This window comes from Manis javanica, chromosome 3 (genome assembly GCF_040802235.1).
Source record: "Manis javanica isolate MJ-LG chromosome 3, MJ_LKY, whole genome shotgun sequence".
NCBI lineage: Eukaryota > Metazoa > Chordata > Mammalia > Pholidota > Manidae > Manis > Manis javanica.
The window spans coordinates 172,267,679-172,284,069 of NC_133158.1; the positions used below are offsets into that span (position 1 = coordinate 172,267,679).

General features: G+C 48.1%; 1 protein-coding gene across 8 annotated transcripts in view; it reads right to left on the reverse strand.

The window, feature by feature from the left end:
- Positions 1-16,188, reverse strand: part of FYCO1 (FYVE and coiled-coil domain autophagy adaptor 1) — a 79,238-nt gene extending 63,050 nt beyond the window's left edge. For all 8 annotated transcript variants that reach the window (XR_001849880.3, XM_017640620.3, XM_017640618.3 and 5 more), the window contains exons 1-4: positions 16,032-16,188; positions 6,258-6,415; positions 2,830-2,936; positions 1,188-1,313 (exon numbers count right to left, since the gene is read on the reverse strand). Coding sequence is in view for 7 of the 8 variants with exons in the window: in XM_017640620.3 (XP_017496109.1) it covers positions 1,188-1,313; positions 2,830-2,936; positions 6,258-6,312 (288 nt within the window). In the remaining variant the exon portion in view is untranslated. The remainder of the gene's footprint in view (positions 1-1,187; positions 1,314-2,829; positions 2,937-6,257; positions 6,416-16,031) is intronic.
- Between the last annotated feature and the right edge of the window lie 203 nt (positions 16,189-16,391).

Consider the following 16,391-nt stretch of genomic DNA (forward strand, 5'->3'; position numbering starts at 1 on the left):
AGGAGAGTGACAATGAGAACTCCTAGATTCAAGGAGAGGAAGGTGACAGTGAGAACCCTCTCCAGATTTATGATGCATTCAAACACTGCTCTACATCATAGACCTGAGTGTCCCACCAGGCAAGAGCTCATAAGACCTGCTGCACTACATGGATGTTAAAGAAATTTAACATGTTAGAGAAACTCTGCAGAGCCAGGATCTTTCCTCATTTTCTCTAATGTCTGAAGTGCAGCTGGTGGAAAATGCTTGGCCGTCCTTGTCAGCATAGCTAACACAGTCATCTTCTATAAGAAGAAACCCATGGGGCTCCAGCTGGCATGGTCAAGGAAGAGCACCTGACTCTATGACCTTTGTGGGAGGCAAGGAAAGGAGCATGCGTGTTGACTTTCAAGTGACTTTAAACTTACTATAAGATGCTGAAAAGAAAGATGAAATGTAGAAAACCCTTTAGGTTTTCTGCCCCAAATCTAGGGGTTTACAGGCTCCCTAATGTACAAAGTTCTTCACTTCCAGAAGGATTAGGCTGATGAAAGAGATGGAGAGAGATTTTCATTAGGGATCAGGGAGAGGGAGGGAGAGGGAAGGAGAGAGAGAGAGAGAGAGAGAGAGAGAGAGAGAGAGAGAGAGAGAGAGAGAGAGAGAGAGAGAGAGAGAGATTGCTGTTCTGGAGTTCTGTAAAACAGCAAAGCCACGGCATTCTGCTCTTGAGGGCTGAGAACTGAATGTGGGAAGTTGCGTAGCATACCAGCATTTTAAGAAATCTCTGAAATCTCACATCACTCTCTTCACTTTAAATTCAAGTTTCCTGGGCAAACTGCAGGGAAAAGAGCCTAGTAAACTGAGAATTTTATCTAAGAAACGGATTTTTTTCCAAAATGTGGAGGCATCCTGTGCTGTACACCTCTGAGGGGCACCATGAGCAGACTACAGTGTGAACAGCCTGCCTTGTTAGGGAACATGTAGGTGTGATCTAACAGAGTCAGACTGAGCGACTTCATGGCTTGGTAAATGCTCACTTAGGTGGCTTCCCTGAGCCAGCAGTGGACACTGACTATACTTGGACTAGATTGACTTCTTTACCACCTGTAAACACCCCCTTCTTCCTTGGCTGTCTGCAGCAAAGGTCTCTGCAAGAGATGCTTAATGCAGGCAAACAGAAGATGGGAGGCCTTGGCTGCTCTGCTTACCTCTGAAATAGACTTGACGAACCGGATTCCATCATTGGCTCCTTTCACCTTGGCCAGGCAAGCGCAGAAGTAATCCCAGTAGTCCTTCCTGTTGCCCAGGAGGGTGGCCTTCTCTTTCTGATCGAACTGAGCAGGGAAACAGAGAGAGAGAAGAGGCCCAAACCCAACTGCTGTTTATCCTACCATTTAAATGGTAAGTAATGACAATAGCTTTTTAGTTGCCTGGCACTGGCAAGGCCCTTCACTGGCACTATTTTTATTTATTGTCAAATTAGGGTGTTTTAATCTCAAATACACAGATGATGAAACCTCTCAAATACTTAACTGAGAGGTTAAGTAACTGGCTCAAGGTCACACAACTAGTGGGATTCAGGAATAACACCCCATAAAAAGATTATCCCTTGAAGGGATCTCTTTGCATAGACTTGGGTAGAAGACCACCAAAGTTGCTATTCACACATGATAGAGAAATATAAGTAAAAAGTTGTATGGGCAACATGCAGAATGTTAACTATGTCTCGACTCAGGGAAGTGAGTTAGTGACACTTCATCCCATGTCCTCAACTTAAATTTCAGTACTATTTTAGTACACATGTGATGCATTCAAATAAATGTAAGCTATGAGTCATTTCAAATCCAAAACCAAAATGGGCTCATTGGAAGAAAAAAAAAAGGCCCAGAAATATTTTCACAATGTAAAACAGACAACCAGTTGAAAAGGCATGCAAAAGCAAGTCCTTCAACACAGCGGAGGCGTCTCCTTCAGCCCGCTCTCATCCCACCTGCTTTGGTGGGTTGGGATATTACAAACTTCTGGTATTCAAAATGAGAGAGGTGTATCTTTCTACAAGATAATATTTTCTAGAATTTTTTCTGATTCTATTAGATATACATATATTTAGGAAATCCATATTTAAAAAAATAGAAAAGAAAAAATTCTAACACCTAATACCACCATCCTAAGATAACTTCTGTGAACAATTTTGGTCCACTTCCGTCCTGCCTACTGTAGTTGCCTGTATTTTTCCACATCTGTAGAGTTCTCTAGATTCATGCTTCTTGAACCAACCAGACATAATAGGCATTATACTGTGAATGTGCTAAAAGAAAACTACCTGCGCTGGCCTCAGATCCTGATTCAGCAGGTCAGGGTGGGAAGAATACATTTCTTCCCTGCCCAGTGATGCTGAAGCTGCACGGGTAGGGACCATGCTTTAAGCAGCAAGGCTTCAGAGAATACACACACTCCTGGAAAATGTGTCATTGGGTGAATATGCATGTCTGTTTGGTGAGAGATTACACAGCTTTCACTGGACTCTCTGAGGGGTAGTTGACTGCCCCAAAGTTAAGATCCTTGCTCTACAGTGACCTAGTGAACTGCCTTAAGTCCCTGAAACTGACCTAAATCCCTGAAGAATGTTCTTAATTCCCAAAATCATCCTAAAGGACAATATTCCTATTCCCAAGAGGATCTAATCTGGAGGCTCAAGCTCTTGCTGGGGACTACTCTGGCCTTCAGTCCAATCAGGACTGCCTTATGTCTCCACTGAACTTTCTGAACCACATCCTGAATGCTAGTGAGTCACCCAAGAGGAAAACGAGACAATAAAGCAGAAATCAACAAATTACAGGACTCACTTACTTGCAGGAGATATTCAAGTTTGTAAGAAAACTTATGCAAGCTGGTGCTGTCATCTGTGATGGGTTCCCCTGTTTCCTTAAATTCTTTGCTTAGTTCTGTCACAGCATCTTTTAAGACAACAAACAGGAACATGTAACCAGATGGAGACTGACCTCAGAGAGAGAACAGCCCCAGGAAGCATGAGGGCTAAGTGGTTAATAATGGCGAAGCACCTCAGAAAGGTAAAGTGGTATGCAAACATCCTTGGGATGCAATGCCAAGTCAGAAGACGTGATGATGTCCTGGGAGCCCACAGACACTTTACAACAGCTCGCTGACTGGGCAGAGTTCTTGGTCTTCTTTGCAGGGCCACCACATAAGCCTCATAAATGGCATGCGGTATTTGGGCAGCCAGTGCTTGCTGTGTAGATGAGTCACTCAGCAGTCTCCTGACACTGACATCCAGGAAGATCTGCCCTTCATTCCGATCACGTTTCTTGCTTTTCTTCACTATAACCCTACTGCTCAGTATAAGTAAGTCCAGGCTTCAGGAAGACTCAGAACTTGCAAATAATAGCAATGACAACATCCCCGAGAATGATGACAGGTCCTGCTTCTGTTAACTGATTGTCTAGTAGTGGCCAGACCTTGGTGTGTCCTTCTCAAGTAATACAGCACTGCAAAGCAGGAACTGCTTTACTGCAACAAATCTAAGGTGCAATTGATTTTTAAGATGACCCCAATTTCAGAGCTGCTGAAACGTAAAAAAAAAATAAGTATGATCTAGAATTGATAAAGGCTGATAATACCATCCCCATTTTACAGGTGAGGACTCATGGGGAGGTCAGAGTACTTGGCTGAAGATCACGAGTGGCCAACAGCAGAGCTGAAACAAGAACCTCAGTTTTCTCAAGGGCTTTCTGGCTCCAGAGCCCACCTCTTAACTTCTAAGATAATTTACCTGCCTATGGAGAAAAGAGGAAAACTACCTGTGATTCTCACAGTCTCTGCTGTGGGACAGAAGCACTGTGAGAAGCTGGGTTTGGTTTGAATACAGGGAAAACTGTCCCCAGCTGAGAGGGTTGGGGTGCTAGACAAAACCTAGGCCCTGCTCCCAAGCACCACAGTTAGAAAACAGACCTGCCCACAACTAAAGCTAAGCTACAGCTGCTAAAATTTAATTAACACTGACCCCCAGCAAAATATCAGCAAATGGGGAAGACAGGTTCTTGGGATTGACTGTTGCAAGTGACTGTTGTCTTGCTGTGCCCTACCAGAAGTGTCTGCTGTGGCTGGCCTTGAAAGCTGGGGGCCCAGGGACTGGGAAAGACACACAGCCTTCCTCCTCCTTAGGCTGGGTTCATGCTCATGACCTGATTTGGGAACTCCTGAAATTTTGCAAGAAGGGGCCTTGGACATGAAATATGAGGTTTTCAGCCCTAATCTCTGATAATCCAAATGCATTACTAATGAATAATCTTAATTATGTATTTGCTTCTGAATTATGTATTTGCTCTGCCAACAATCTTGAGAAGCGGGTGTTAGTATCAAGCCTCCCTAGCACACGAAGGCAGCAATTGTCCCTTAGAAAGATGAAGGGACTTGTCCAGCATCTTCCAGGGTTCAAAGGCAGAGCCAGGAGCTGACCTGGACCCTGCCTGACTCCAAAGCCCTCGTGACTGCTGTCACTAGGAGGATGAGAAGGCTGCCCTGCAGAGGTGTGAAGGCTGAGACTGCACAAGGACTCCTCAGTAAGGATGAGCCCTCTCAGGGTAGAAGCTGTGCATGTGTGGTATACTTACTAAGACATTTACCAACAGAAGAAAAGAAACAGTCTTGAGAAAGTGGTATCTTCTAAGAATCCCCACCACAGCACTTCGTAGGTGGCCTTGGGATGTCGGAGATGATCAGATGCAGCCAGGACATGGCAGAGGGCAACTGGACAGACGCTAATGCCTGTCCTCCTCCCTGGATCAGGAGCTCTACAGGGTGTCCTCTCCCACCTCCCAAAGTTATCCCTCTGGGTTCCAAAAGTTATCCTTGAGAACTAGAGACTAAAAGATGGAGAAGATCGCCTACTTTGTGGAGAAATCTCTCAAGGCCAGTGGTAAACTAGATTTGCAGGGCTCGTTGTTTTACCTTCTCTGCCTCTGTGTGCGTGTGTGTGCATGCATAGATTTTTTTAAAAAGGCAACTAACATTTTTGCTGAAAGGAGACTGGTGTGGTTAAGGGCACAGACCCCTAGCACCAGGTGTGTGTGCAAACCTAGGATCTGCCCAGCTGGGATGTGTGACCTTAGGCAAGTGTCACCTAACCTCTCTGTGCCTATTTCTGCAGCTGCAAGATGGAAATAATAATGGTTCCTACCTTACAGAAGCAAACGTGAGGGCTCACTAAGTTATTAATCATAAGACATGTGTAGAACAGTGCCTGGCACACATGAAATGCCATGTGATTATTAACTATTAGAGGCCCAAAATGTTATGTAAAGGATAAGCCTGAGAAAGTGGTTTTTATCTCATGGACTGTTGACCTTCAGAATGAGGGCTGTATTGTGGCCTCCACTAGTTGGGTATGAGACTGCAGTGGGTGATCGCTGTGTCTGAGCTGTGAGGACGCTGCGGCTTCAGTCACAAGAATGTCACTGTGGTCTCCTTAACATGGAGAAGTGGTCAGCTTCAGGGTGTGTTGGAGCAAACGTGCTGTTGCTTAGAGCTGAGAAGACCAGCCCTGGTGATCTGTGGGGGACAGAAAACTTGCCAAACTTCTGCCCTTTGGGACACCACCTGTAAGAGGGAACTCAGGCACCAGACTCTGCAGCCAGCAGAGGAAGCAGTCCAGTCCTCTTGAGCCCACCCCTCCGCACATGCCCCTTCCCCTGGCTCGCCTTCCTCCAGTGAGCCAACAACTACTGGTCATCTCTCTCACTGGGGGAACGTGGAGCTCAGCAAGCCCGGGAGGCAGCAGGCCCAGAATGAGAGTGTCTACAGGCAGCAGGCCGGCAGTCCGCTTAGGACTAGGTGGGACAGCAGAGCAAGAGCGAGGGGACTCTGCTCTTCCCGCTCAGAGGGAGGGAGGATATTCCTCACAAATGTGCCAGCTCCCACAACAGCCAGAGGCTCATGAGTCAGGCAGCCACTAAGAGGGAGCTTGAGAACACAGATTCACATAGGAACTGGAAGCACACCCAGACCCAGGCAGAGGTATTTGATTCTGTTTACAAACTGGCTCTACAGAGCCCTGGGAGGAGGGCCAGGCAAGCTCTCCCAGCCTTACACAGGGCGGGCATCTGAGCCCCAAATATTTCAGTATAATGTGTCCTGAGGGCTCCTATCACTTCCAGCGCGACAAAGATGAAAGGACTGACTGAAGTTTGACTGGTAACAGCAAAGGCACAGCCACAGCTCCCTTGCCACCAAAGCCGGTAGGCCCTGCGGCCTAACTGTACCTTGCAGATCTCGGATGATTCTCTGGAGCTGGCTCTCTGCGCCGGAGGAAGCCATGGCGACTGGCCGCAGGCCACCTTTCTCGGCTGTATGCCTCCTGCCCAGGTCCGGTCAACAGAGGTCAGACCCCTTGGCAGCACGAGCACGGGGGCAGGAGAAGCTGTGGAGGAAGCCATCACAGACACAATGGAAAGGCGGTAGCAAAAGGACGCTGCTCTGGCACAGGGGCGCCTCAACTGCATGTCTTCCCTTAGCGGGAAGGTCTTGACCTTTCTGTGTGGGTCTTCTCTGAGGGCATTCTCTGGTTGGCTTCTGACACACATTCTGACATGATGACCCAGTTTGGGCCTTAAAAAGAAACAAGATCAGCCAAACAGTATGGCCTGTTCTTTCTGCACTCCCCTCCATATTCCACCTTTTTAGATGAGACAGGATATTGCCTCTCTTTACCTTAAAAAACACCTCCCTGGGACACCCTTTCCTCCCTTATACCAAGGCCAGAACTAGTCTAGCCCACATTCAGATGGCCTGCTAAGCCTAAGGTGCCAGCCACCACCAGACCCATCCCCCCATGCCGCCCCACATCCTCCCCAGGCTTGCTTTCTCCGAGGAATGGTCATGCAGCGGTGGGGGCAAGAGGCTGAGGACACTCCGGGCTTCTGGACGAAGGAACGCCAGGCTTGCCTCGTGGGGAAGTGGCTCCCTTGTGGGGAGGTCTGCAGCCCCAGCTGCCCAGAGTCCAGCTCAGCCTGGGTGTGCAGACACTGCTTGGGCTGCCATTAGGAGCCTGTGCAGTCCTCGGTCTAGTCAAGGGACATGTATCTATTTTAAGCTTGGTTACAGTACTGCTGTGGCTGGTGAGTCCCGAGTTACCAGCCCTTCTTGGGCAGCTGCTGAAGTGATTTAAGGACACAGTAGTGGTAGAAGACCAACAAAGATGAGGAGATATGGATAGCGCTGGAAAGAAGTCTGGATATGCACTGGGACACTGTTGTGTCCTTCCAGAACACAGCATTCTTTTCTTAGACGTCCCATGCAAAGTTATGTAATGTTTGCTGGCAAAAGCAGATAGCAAGACTACAGGTGGCCGCAGGAGCAGCCAACACTAAATGAGGGCCTACTGTGTGCTGGGCCCTGCCAGGTGCTTTGCACAAGTGACCATTTTAATTCTCCCAGTCACCTTAGTGGGGTGGATAATGCACAAAGGAGAAACTGGTATTTTTCTCACAAAGGAGATCTTGTAACTTGTTTAAGGCCATAGGCCAGTAAAGAGTGTAACTGATTTGAATATCGGTCAGTCTGATCTCAAACCCTGTGGATTTACAGCTGAACCACTGTCACTACAGCAAATGACCAACCACTTCCACTGGCTTCTAGGAACACCCTGAAGTCTGGCATCTCCTAAGTCGTGTGCACCATCCTATGTGTCTCTGACACATGCTGCCCTCACTGTCCCTCCACCATCCTCCCCTTACTGCCCCAGGAGTCAGTGCAAGGAGATCCTAGAATAGATCCTCAGGTTCCTCCAAATACTTAGGTGAGCATTCCAGCGTGCACCTGCGGCAGGGGGGGCTTGTCACAGGACACAGGGGCCCGGGTCTGTTTTGAACTAGCCAGTGCCACTGGGACTCAGTGGAAACAAAGGCCCACAGGGGGGCCCAGAGAGTTAGGGGATCCACAGAGAACCTACCAAAGTTCCCCAACAAGTGCTGGGATCCTGCCCATAAGAAGCCAGCCTGCCCATCCATGGGTGTCTCTCCAGGTTGCCTTCTGAGCACAGAGCATCAGCCAGCCGGAGACAGACAGAAATATCCAGATAACTAGATATGGTGGAGAATTCCATTTAGAGATATGGATAAAAAATTAGAGGTACTCAGCAATGAAAAGGAATAACTATGGATACACACAACAAATGCTTTATGCTGAGTGACAGAAAGCAGCCTGAAAAGGCTATAAACTTTAGCCATCCCGTTTGCATGATATTCTTGTAAAAGCAAAACATGCGAGAAATCAGATCCGTGGTTGCCGGGCACTAGGAGTGAAGAAAGGGCCTGACTCCAAAGGAGTATGCAGAAACCTGGAAGGGGGCAATTCGGTCCTGTCTTGATTATGGTGGTGGTTACATACTGTATATAGTTGATAAATATATGTATTTGTCAGAACTCACATAGTGTAAATTATATTGCAACAAGCAAGCAGCACTATGATGAATTTAGAAAGATGCAATAGAACCTGAGGAAGGGAAAATTCATTCCACCTGGGAAGGGATAGAGTGGCAGACACTCTGGTGGCAACTGAGGTGGGCTAAGCCTGAAAAATGAACAGGAGGTCTTCAAAGAGGCCCAAAGGAGAAAGGGCACCAGGGTGGACAGCACAACAAACAGAAAGGCTGTTTTCTATCAGCCTTTCTCTTATTTGACAATTGTCAACACAAGGCCTTGTGGCTTCTGGAAGAAATAATCTCAGAAGAAGATGACTAATATGCCGTTAGTCCTCAAATGAAGCCCACTGGTCTGTGTGTATACTTCAACTAGGGAGTGGGAGTGCACATGGGAGAGGGTTGAGCTTGGCAAGGAAGTGATAACAAGAGATGCTGAATTAACTCATCCAGGCTCCGACCTGGACATGAACTATATAACCAGGTACATTTCCTGGAAACCAGTGCCCTTTGGAGCCTGGCACGAAGGTAACAATGTCTGCAAACCAAACTGGCATCTTGCCACTTCCTGAGCAGACAGAAAAGTGCTCCTTCAAGACTTGCTGGCTCTTTGGTGCAGCTGTCCTGTACCTCCCCAAGCCCAGGAGGCCTTCTCTGCCTGACCCTGGGCTACTTGGAGCTGAGGCCACGTTCCCAGGTCACAGGGTAAGCTGTGTCCAACTGCTGATAACACAAGCTGATTTTCCAAAAGGCCTGTGTCACCATCAAGGTAATGAGCTAGGGTAAAGAAATCGGTTGCAGGGCCTGTGGGTCACCAGGGGCTTCCCCACCATAGCTGTGGGTCCCCAACTCACAGGGTTCCAGAAAGTCAGACTTGGAAGATCATGAGTGGAGTGACAGTTTTCATGGATTTGGAAAGGATGACCTGTGGCATTCTGCCCTCCCTCTTCCTTGGTCTGAGGTCATCACTAACCATCAAAAGACACAGAATGGGGCACTCTCCACACCAGGGGCAGCTTCCTTGTGTCCCTAGATGTTTGCTCTGTGGTTGAGGGATGACCTATTTTTCACTCACAACACTTCAGAAACCAAATGGTGGCTTTTTCCCACATCAATAACCAGTTCTGACACTAGCAGGGTTTCCTTCAATTCGATTCAATTCTAACGCTAACTACCTGTGCAAATCCCACAGGTTAAGGGCTCAACCCACAAGACTGCTGCATCTTCAGACAGCAGCTGCAAGTCCCAGGCTAATACCTGTACTTCTGACCAACTGGCTGTAAATCAGGGGTTGCTCCAATCCCCTCCTCAGGTTCAATAATTTGCTAGAATGGCTCACAAAACCTGGGGAAACCCTGTATCATTACCAGTTTATTTTAAAGGATACAATTTAGGAAGAGCCAAATGGGAGATGTGCATAGAGTTGGGGTGGTGTCTGGGGATGCTGGAGCTTCCTCAGGAACCCTGAGAAGCCTGATGTGTTCACCAACCCAGTTCTCAGCACTCTGCCACTTAGGAGTTTTCATGGAGGTTTCATTACACAGGTATGACCAATCAAATCACTGGCCAGTGGCGATTAGCTCCACCTTAAGTCCCTCTCCACTCCTGAAGAAGTCTGGAGCTGGGGCTCAAAGTTCCAACCCTCTACTTATAAGGTTGGTTTCCCTGGCAACCAGCCCCCAGCCAGCAGCTAGGCCCACCAAGTGTCATCTTATTAGCACAAATCCAGGTCTGGTTGAATGGGGCATGTTATGAATAACAAAAGACACTCCTATCACTCAAGAAATTCCAGGGGTTTTAGAAACTCTGGACCAGGAACCAGGGTCAAGAACAAAATATATATTTCTTATATCACAATAGCAGACTTCTGGCATGAACCAGCCCTAACCGGACCTCCATAACCCATTAGTAAACTGCTTTCCTAACTCAGAAGACACTCAAGCTTCCGTCCACACTGCATGGCCATGGCTGCTTCAACACCAGGGGAAGAACCCTGCAACTCCTCACCTTGCAAGGCCCCTAAAGTACAAATCACCTCCATGAATCTACTACGGTCCTTGCTGCATGACAGTAAAAACCTGCATGACTATCTCTGGCAAACTCTTTCAAATACCAGAGAAATTCATTTTATAAAATTTGGGGGAACTCTTGCCAACAATTCAAAATCAGGCTTAAGCTTATCCAGAATGTTTGAAAACATCCAATGAAAAAGAGGAAAAGGGACTAGATACAATTTTAAAATTCAAACTTATTACTTGGGACCATTGCCTGAGTTCCTAGTCACAGCCTCGGTATTACTTTAGAGGTTAAAAGACCTTCCCTGACCTCCAAATTCCTCCTATACCTGCCCAGCTGCCCTAAGTGCCTTCAAATATAGATAGAGAGAGCAGTTTAGTCCCAAATTAAGATATAAAGACACACTGACTGACCCATGAACTTATTTACACTATGATGCTGATGACTAATATTCATGCTGCCCAGAACTGGCTTAGGCAGAAGCAATATAGCCTTTGAGTAGCCACAGTAGGAAAGAAGGATCCAAACAGGGTGGGGAGGAGGAGGTTTGGGGTGTGGAAGACAACTCTGCCCCGCCTTCAAACGTGTTCACACTTGCACCTAACACGAAAGCTAAGAACTGACCCAGAGGGGTAACCGTCATCCTGTTGGGCTCCTCCCCAACTCCCAAACAAGGTGGAGCATTCCAGTTGTAAATTCTGTCCTTACCAAGGAAGAATGTTGACAAAGATGCTTAAGATCAGTCAAAAGCAGAAAGCCTCTTTGTTAGAGTTGCTGCCTCGGCCTGGCTCAGCACGCCCAACAGCATCTACCTAGTTACCATCTACGTTAAGTGGGGGCACTTGGCTGGTACCTGAAGCTTTGAAGGCCTGGTGGTCCTGCTGGTTCAGTGCTGAAGTTGTCAGGGGGCAGGCCGGCTACCCTCACCCAGAGCTTCAGGAGGGTGCCTAGGAGAGTGCTCAGGAGTTATGAGAGGCCAGTCCCAAGCAGACATCTCAACACAGATGAACAAAGGCTCATTAGGTGAATCAACCTCCTTAGACCTATAATTAAAGTGTTGACCAACTGAATGCCTGACATCTTTTCCAAACACTCCCTCTTGCTGGCAATCTTCTCTTTCTTAAAGGATGACTTTGCCATCAATTCTTGAATCTCCTTTTGACTTCTCCCTCCCCACCAACAATCCAGGTTTCTTGGTCACTCCTCCCGGAACACACACAAACCTGGTCCTGATTCCAGCCTGGACCCAGGAGAGCAGGGATCTGTGGCTGTGAGGTGTGGCCTCTGGGCTTGGGGAAAGCTCTTTTTCAGTTGCTCCAGAAGGAGTCACACATACATACTTGAGGCTGCAGGGCTGAGGACCTGCCACTAGAAAGCCCAGAATAAACATCCAGGAGGCCACAGTGGCACATGTGACAATCTGGGCAGTCTTTGGAACAGCTGCACAAACACTTGAGAACTCAACTGATCCATCTTCTCCTGCCCCCAGAGGACAAACCCCACAAAGGTGGGGAAAGCTGCACAGCTCCACAATCATATGCCCGGCAATTCTCCTGACCAGAGAGAGTCAAGAGGGTCAGTCCAGCCAACGATGGTTATGAACTGAATCTCGCTGTTCCCTCAGCACCTAGCACAATTCTGACAGTTGGAGAGCCCGAATACATTGCTTGTTGAATGAGACAAACCAAACACATAGTCTCTTGCTCCACAAACCAAACTTTTGGTACAGAAATGTATTAGGAAATGTACCAACATGTAACTAATCATAATTATCCCTCAATAGTGGGAAATGTGAGTAAATTTTTAAAAAATTCTATTTCTCTGATTTTCAATTTTCCTTTATTGAGCATAAATTACTTTATGTGGACTAAAATAATGCATTAAAAATCAAGTTGTAATTATATACATGGTATCACCATAATTTTGAAAGTGTTATGGAATTTTTTCCCAGAATGGATGGAATAGTTTAGGGATTGGATGGGTTAAGTGTGTTTACAGGAGACAGTATACCCCACAGCTCCAACCCCACAGCAGCCTCACCCAGACACCTCCTTTACCTTATCTGAAAGAACTACCACCACCTCCCCACTCCTCCCCGCCAGACCCTTTCCTCTCTCCAGTCCTGGAAGTTGGATCTAGAGCCATCAAACAGGAACACTGCAAGGTTATGGGAGGTACTGATAGATCTGAGTTCTGCTGTGCAATATGGGTGACTAGAGCAACCTGGGTGCAGATGGGGCAGGGGGTGGGTCATGCTGGCAGACAGGAGGGGCAAGGTAGACCCAGGATGGCTCTGAAGCTGGAGTTGTAGCAATGGGCAAGAAAAAACTGTCTTCTATCAACTGTAGATGAGTCTTGCCAATTTGGGCCCTATTTGGATATTGCAATCAGACTAGCTATGTGAAATTTCCATTATTTAGTATGGAATGAATAATGTGATAAAGATCATGCTGTGTGTGACTGAGTTGTTATGTTTAGCTCATCAAAGTATTCTCAGGCAATTTTAGCAAAAATAACTTCTGGGGAAGTTATTGACCTCTTCCTATGTGCAGGCATGTATGCGTGAATGTGTATGTGTGTGTGTGTTCAGGCACAATGTGGGAAGGTTACCTTTTACCTTCCTTCATGGATGAGGTAGAGAGGCAGAAAAAGAAGCATTCTCAGTGGCTAACTTTGGCTGAGGCTTCTAAGGGCCCCCTCCCTGCTCCTGACCAAGTCTGCAGATGCCCTGGGAAAAGCACCCTGGGGCTACAGGTTCAGCTTGAGGAAATTCCCTTGTAGCTCCATGTTAAACGACCACCACTGGTTCAGGTGTGCAACCCACTGTGGACCTCTTACAGGGATCCTCCTCGTGGCTTAGCCTCTGCCTACTAATGGCTTGCTTGGAAGGCTTTTTTGCTTCAGGTTTTTCTTCTAGATTCCAAGGGCTCCCCTAAGTTAGTTTTCTGCCCCAGGCCAAGGGTGCAGTACCCCAGGCTCCTGAGGTAGTTGCCCAAATCCGCCCTTGGGCCCAAGAACCCGCTTCAGGGCCACAGTACTATAACCAGACCACAGATTCTCCTTAAGCCTTTCCTCAGAACCACAGTGATGTACACATCCTCATCCCTGAACACTGGATCTGGCCCAACTAGAAACAGGAAGATATTGTTATTATCACACTTTGGTATCTTTCAAATGTCACCAAGACCTCTGTGAACAGGAAGGATCACCAGTGGTCACTAAAACCTTCAGATTGGCTGGGTCTGATGTGACGAAGAAGGGAAAAATGCCTCTTGCCCAACCAAGCCCATCTCTGCCACCCTCATCTTCTAAAAGCCATGGAGTCCATGCACTCTGAGGATGAATCTCTTCTGGGGACAGTAAAGTGACACATCTAAAAACAGCAAGAAGATGAACACAGACCCATGGAAATATTTCAGTACACAGCCTACTGATTTATTTAGTTGTTCAAACAGAGGCTCTTACAACCGGTCAAGAGCTTTTGAAACAAACAACTGGCACTGAGGTCACAAACGGAAAACACTGTTCATCTTTTGAACAAGACAGTAATAACATCCAGCCACTCGGCGAGCAGATACTGACAAAGCCAGACTCCACTTATCCCTGCTCACAGGTGGCCTCTGGCTGGTTAGACACCAGCTAATGAACCTTACCTGCTAGCTGCCTGGGGCTGCTCCAGTGAATGTGGTTGCAAACTGAGTTCCTACCAGTGATTTTCACAGTGAGACCATAGCTAGACAACACACTTTCTCTGCCTCATATTTCAAGACATTCTAGTCTTGACTCACCAATGTTATCCTTGGAATCACCAGAAAGCACAGGTTACCCATCAGCCAAGCCTCCCCCCTAAAAAGAAAAGGGGAACTGCCATTTCTTTAGTGCCTATTGTGTGTTCTGGAGATAGCAGCCCATGGCCTTGGTGACCAACCTGGGTCAAAGTCACCAGCTGCTCTGATCTTGCTCTGCTTTGGGTGGTTCTTCTCATCACAAACATCTATGGACCATCCCATCCCCCAAAGGGATCAGGCCAAAACTGTGGCTCCTGAACCCACGTGGGTGCTGCAAAACCAGTCACAAGGAGCAAAGACCATCCAAAAAGCAGCTGGAGAATCGACTCTAGAGCAACAGCAAAAATAATCTAAGTAAATTATTAATTGTAGAATTACATTATAACAGGTGGGTATATGTTCACTATACAATTCTTTCAATGATACTGTATGTTTAACTATTTTCCTAATAAAGTATTGAAAAGAATTTAAAAATTAAATGAAACACTACACAAAGATGAACATATTTAATAGAAATAGAAAACCTGTTTCCTGAAACAAGAACCTTTCCGGATCCTTTTAATTGAAGAAGGCTACATCCCACCACTGAGACAATTAACTGATTTCCAGGGTACTAATAACAATAGCCCACAACTGGTACAGGGCATAATAATTTACAAAAAAGTGGCTGTCACAGCTGGGAGGGTCAGTGGAGCCCACTCAACATGGGCCCACTTCAGAAGGGGGGGGACCCACCGAAAGCAGAAAACCTCACACTAACAGCTCTTACCCAGCTGCAAAACCCAGCAACCAGACTAGGCAGATGGCAGGGGAGCTAAGCTTACTACAGAGGAGCCCACAGGCTTGCAGTGGCAGAAGAACAGTGGGCAGATTAAGGCCGGTTATCTGCCCTCAAAGAGCTCCTGACCCATTTCTCTGCCAGAAAAGGAAACAGCTGTGGTAAGACAGCCTGAAGGGCAGAGGGGCTGTGGCCAACACAGGCAGTTTCAATATGTGCTCTATTTTTTTTTTTCTGGTGGGGACAGCCAATGGGAAGTGGGAGAGTGACAAGGGTCATTAGAAAACACATGTGCTTTAACAAGGAGCCACGTGGTTACTGTATTAACCACACATGCTTTTCTTAAAAAAATCCCTTACTGCCACAGTCTAGGTTCTGAATAGCACAGACTCTAGCCCAAGTCCCCTGCAACCACACCAGAGACAGTTCACAAATCCACAGGTGCTTCAGGAAAGATCACCCGAGGGCTAGCTCGAGACTCTGCACCCGGGCACTAGGGGCACTGGGTAAAGAGAAAGGGCTGTGGCCTGAGGACAGCCCCAGGTGAAGGGAAATAGTCCCCTTATGTTATGAGGGAGACGGGAGCATCAGTGGAGTCTGGAAAGGTGAAGGTCGGGCCTGTCACGGCCCAGCTGAGGCAGAAACTGTGCTTCTTAAGGTCAGCAGCCCCTTGGACAATCCAAGCAAAACTCCAGGACCCATCCTGCTATGCCTCAAGGATCCAAGGCTTGCTTCGACACCCCCACACGGTGGGCCCCTTTGAGGGCCGTCGGGGGTCTTGGAACTGGTGTTCAGGGGTCTTTCTAACTGATCACCAGGGGCAGCCCGGGTTCCAGGTCAGCTTCACCGGCCGCAGGTGCTTGCCAGGCCCACCAGGCCAAGGCAAGGGCGCGGGCGGGGTCTGTGGGAGGGCCGGGAAAGCCGGGGACGGTGAGGGCAACAGGTGACAAGCCGCGCCCGGCGGGAAGTTCTCGGTTCCAGGGCCGACAGCGGTTCAGGCACCCCCAAAGTCCGGCCGGTCCCCCGCGGCACTTACGCGTTTGTGGGTCCACGGCTGGGCAGAACGGAAACTTTCTGGGGCCAAGCGGAAAAGCAGCCGACCGCGGCGTGGGCAGCCATGACACGCAGAGCCCGCCGCGAGCGGGCGCGCACTACAGCTCCCGGCATGCTCCGCAGGGCGAGGCCTCCGACTCCCAGCGGCCCCGCGGGCAGGCAGAGGCCGACCAAGACTCCCAGCGGGCTCCGCAGAGCCGAGGTTTGCCCCGCCCGCTGGCCCCGCGCCGGAGCCCACCGCAGATTAACCCGTGCAATTACCGCGGGCACGTGTAGCCACAAGTCATTTGTCTGGGATCTTGAAAGCAGTGCTGTCCACGTGTAGCCCTCGAGAACTCGAAAT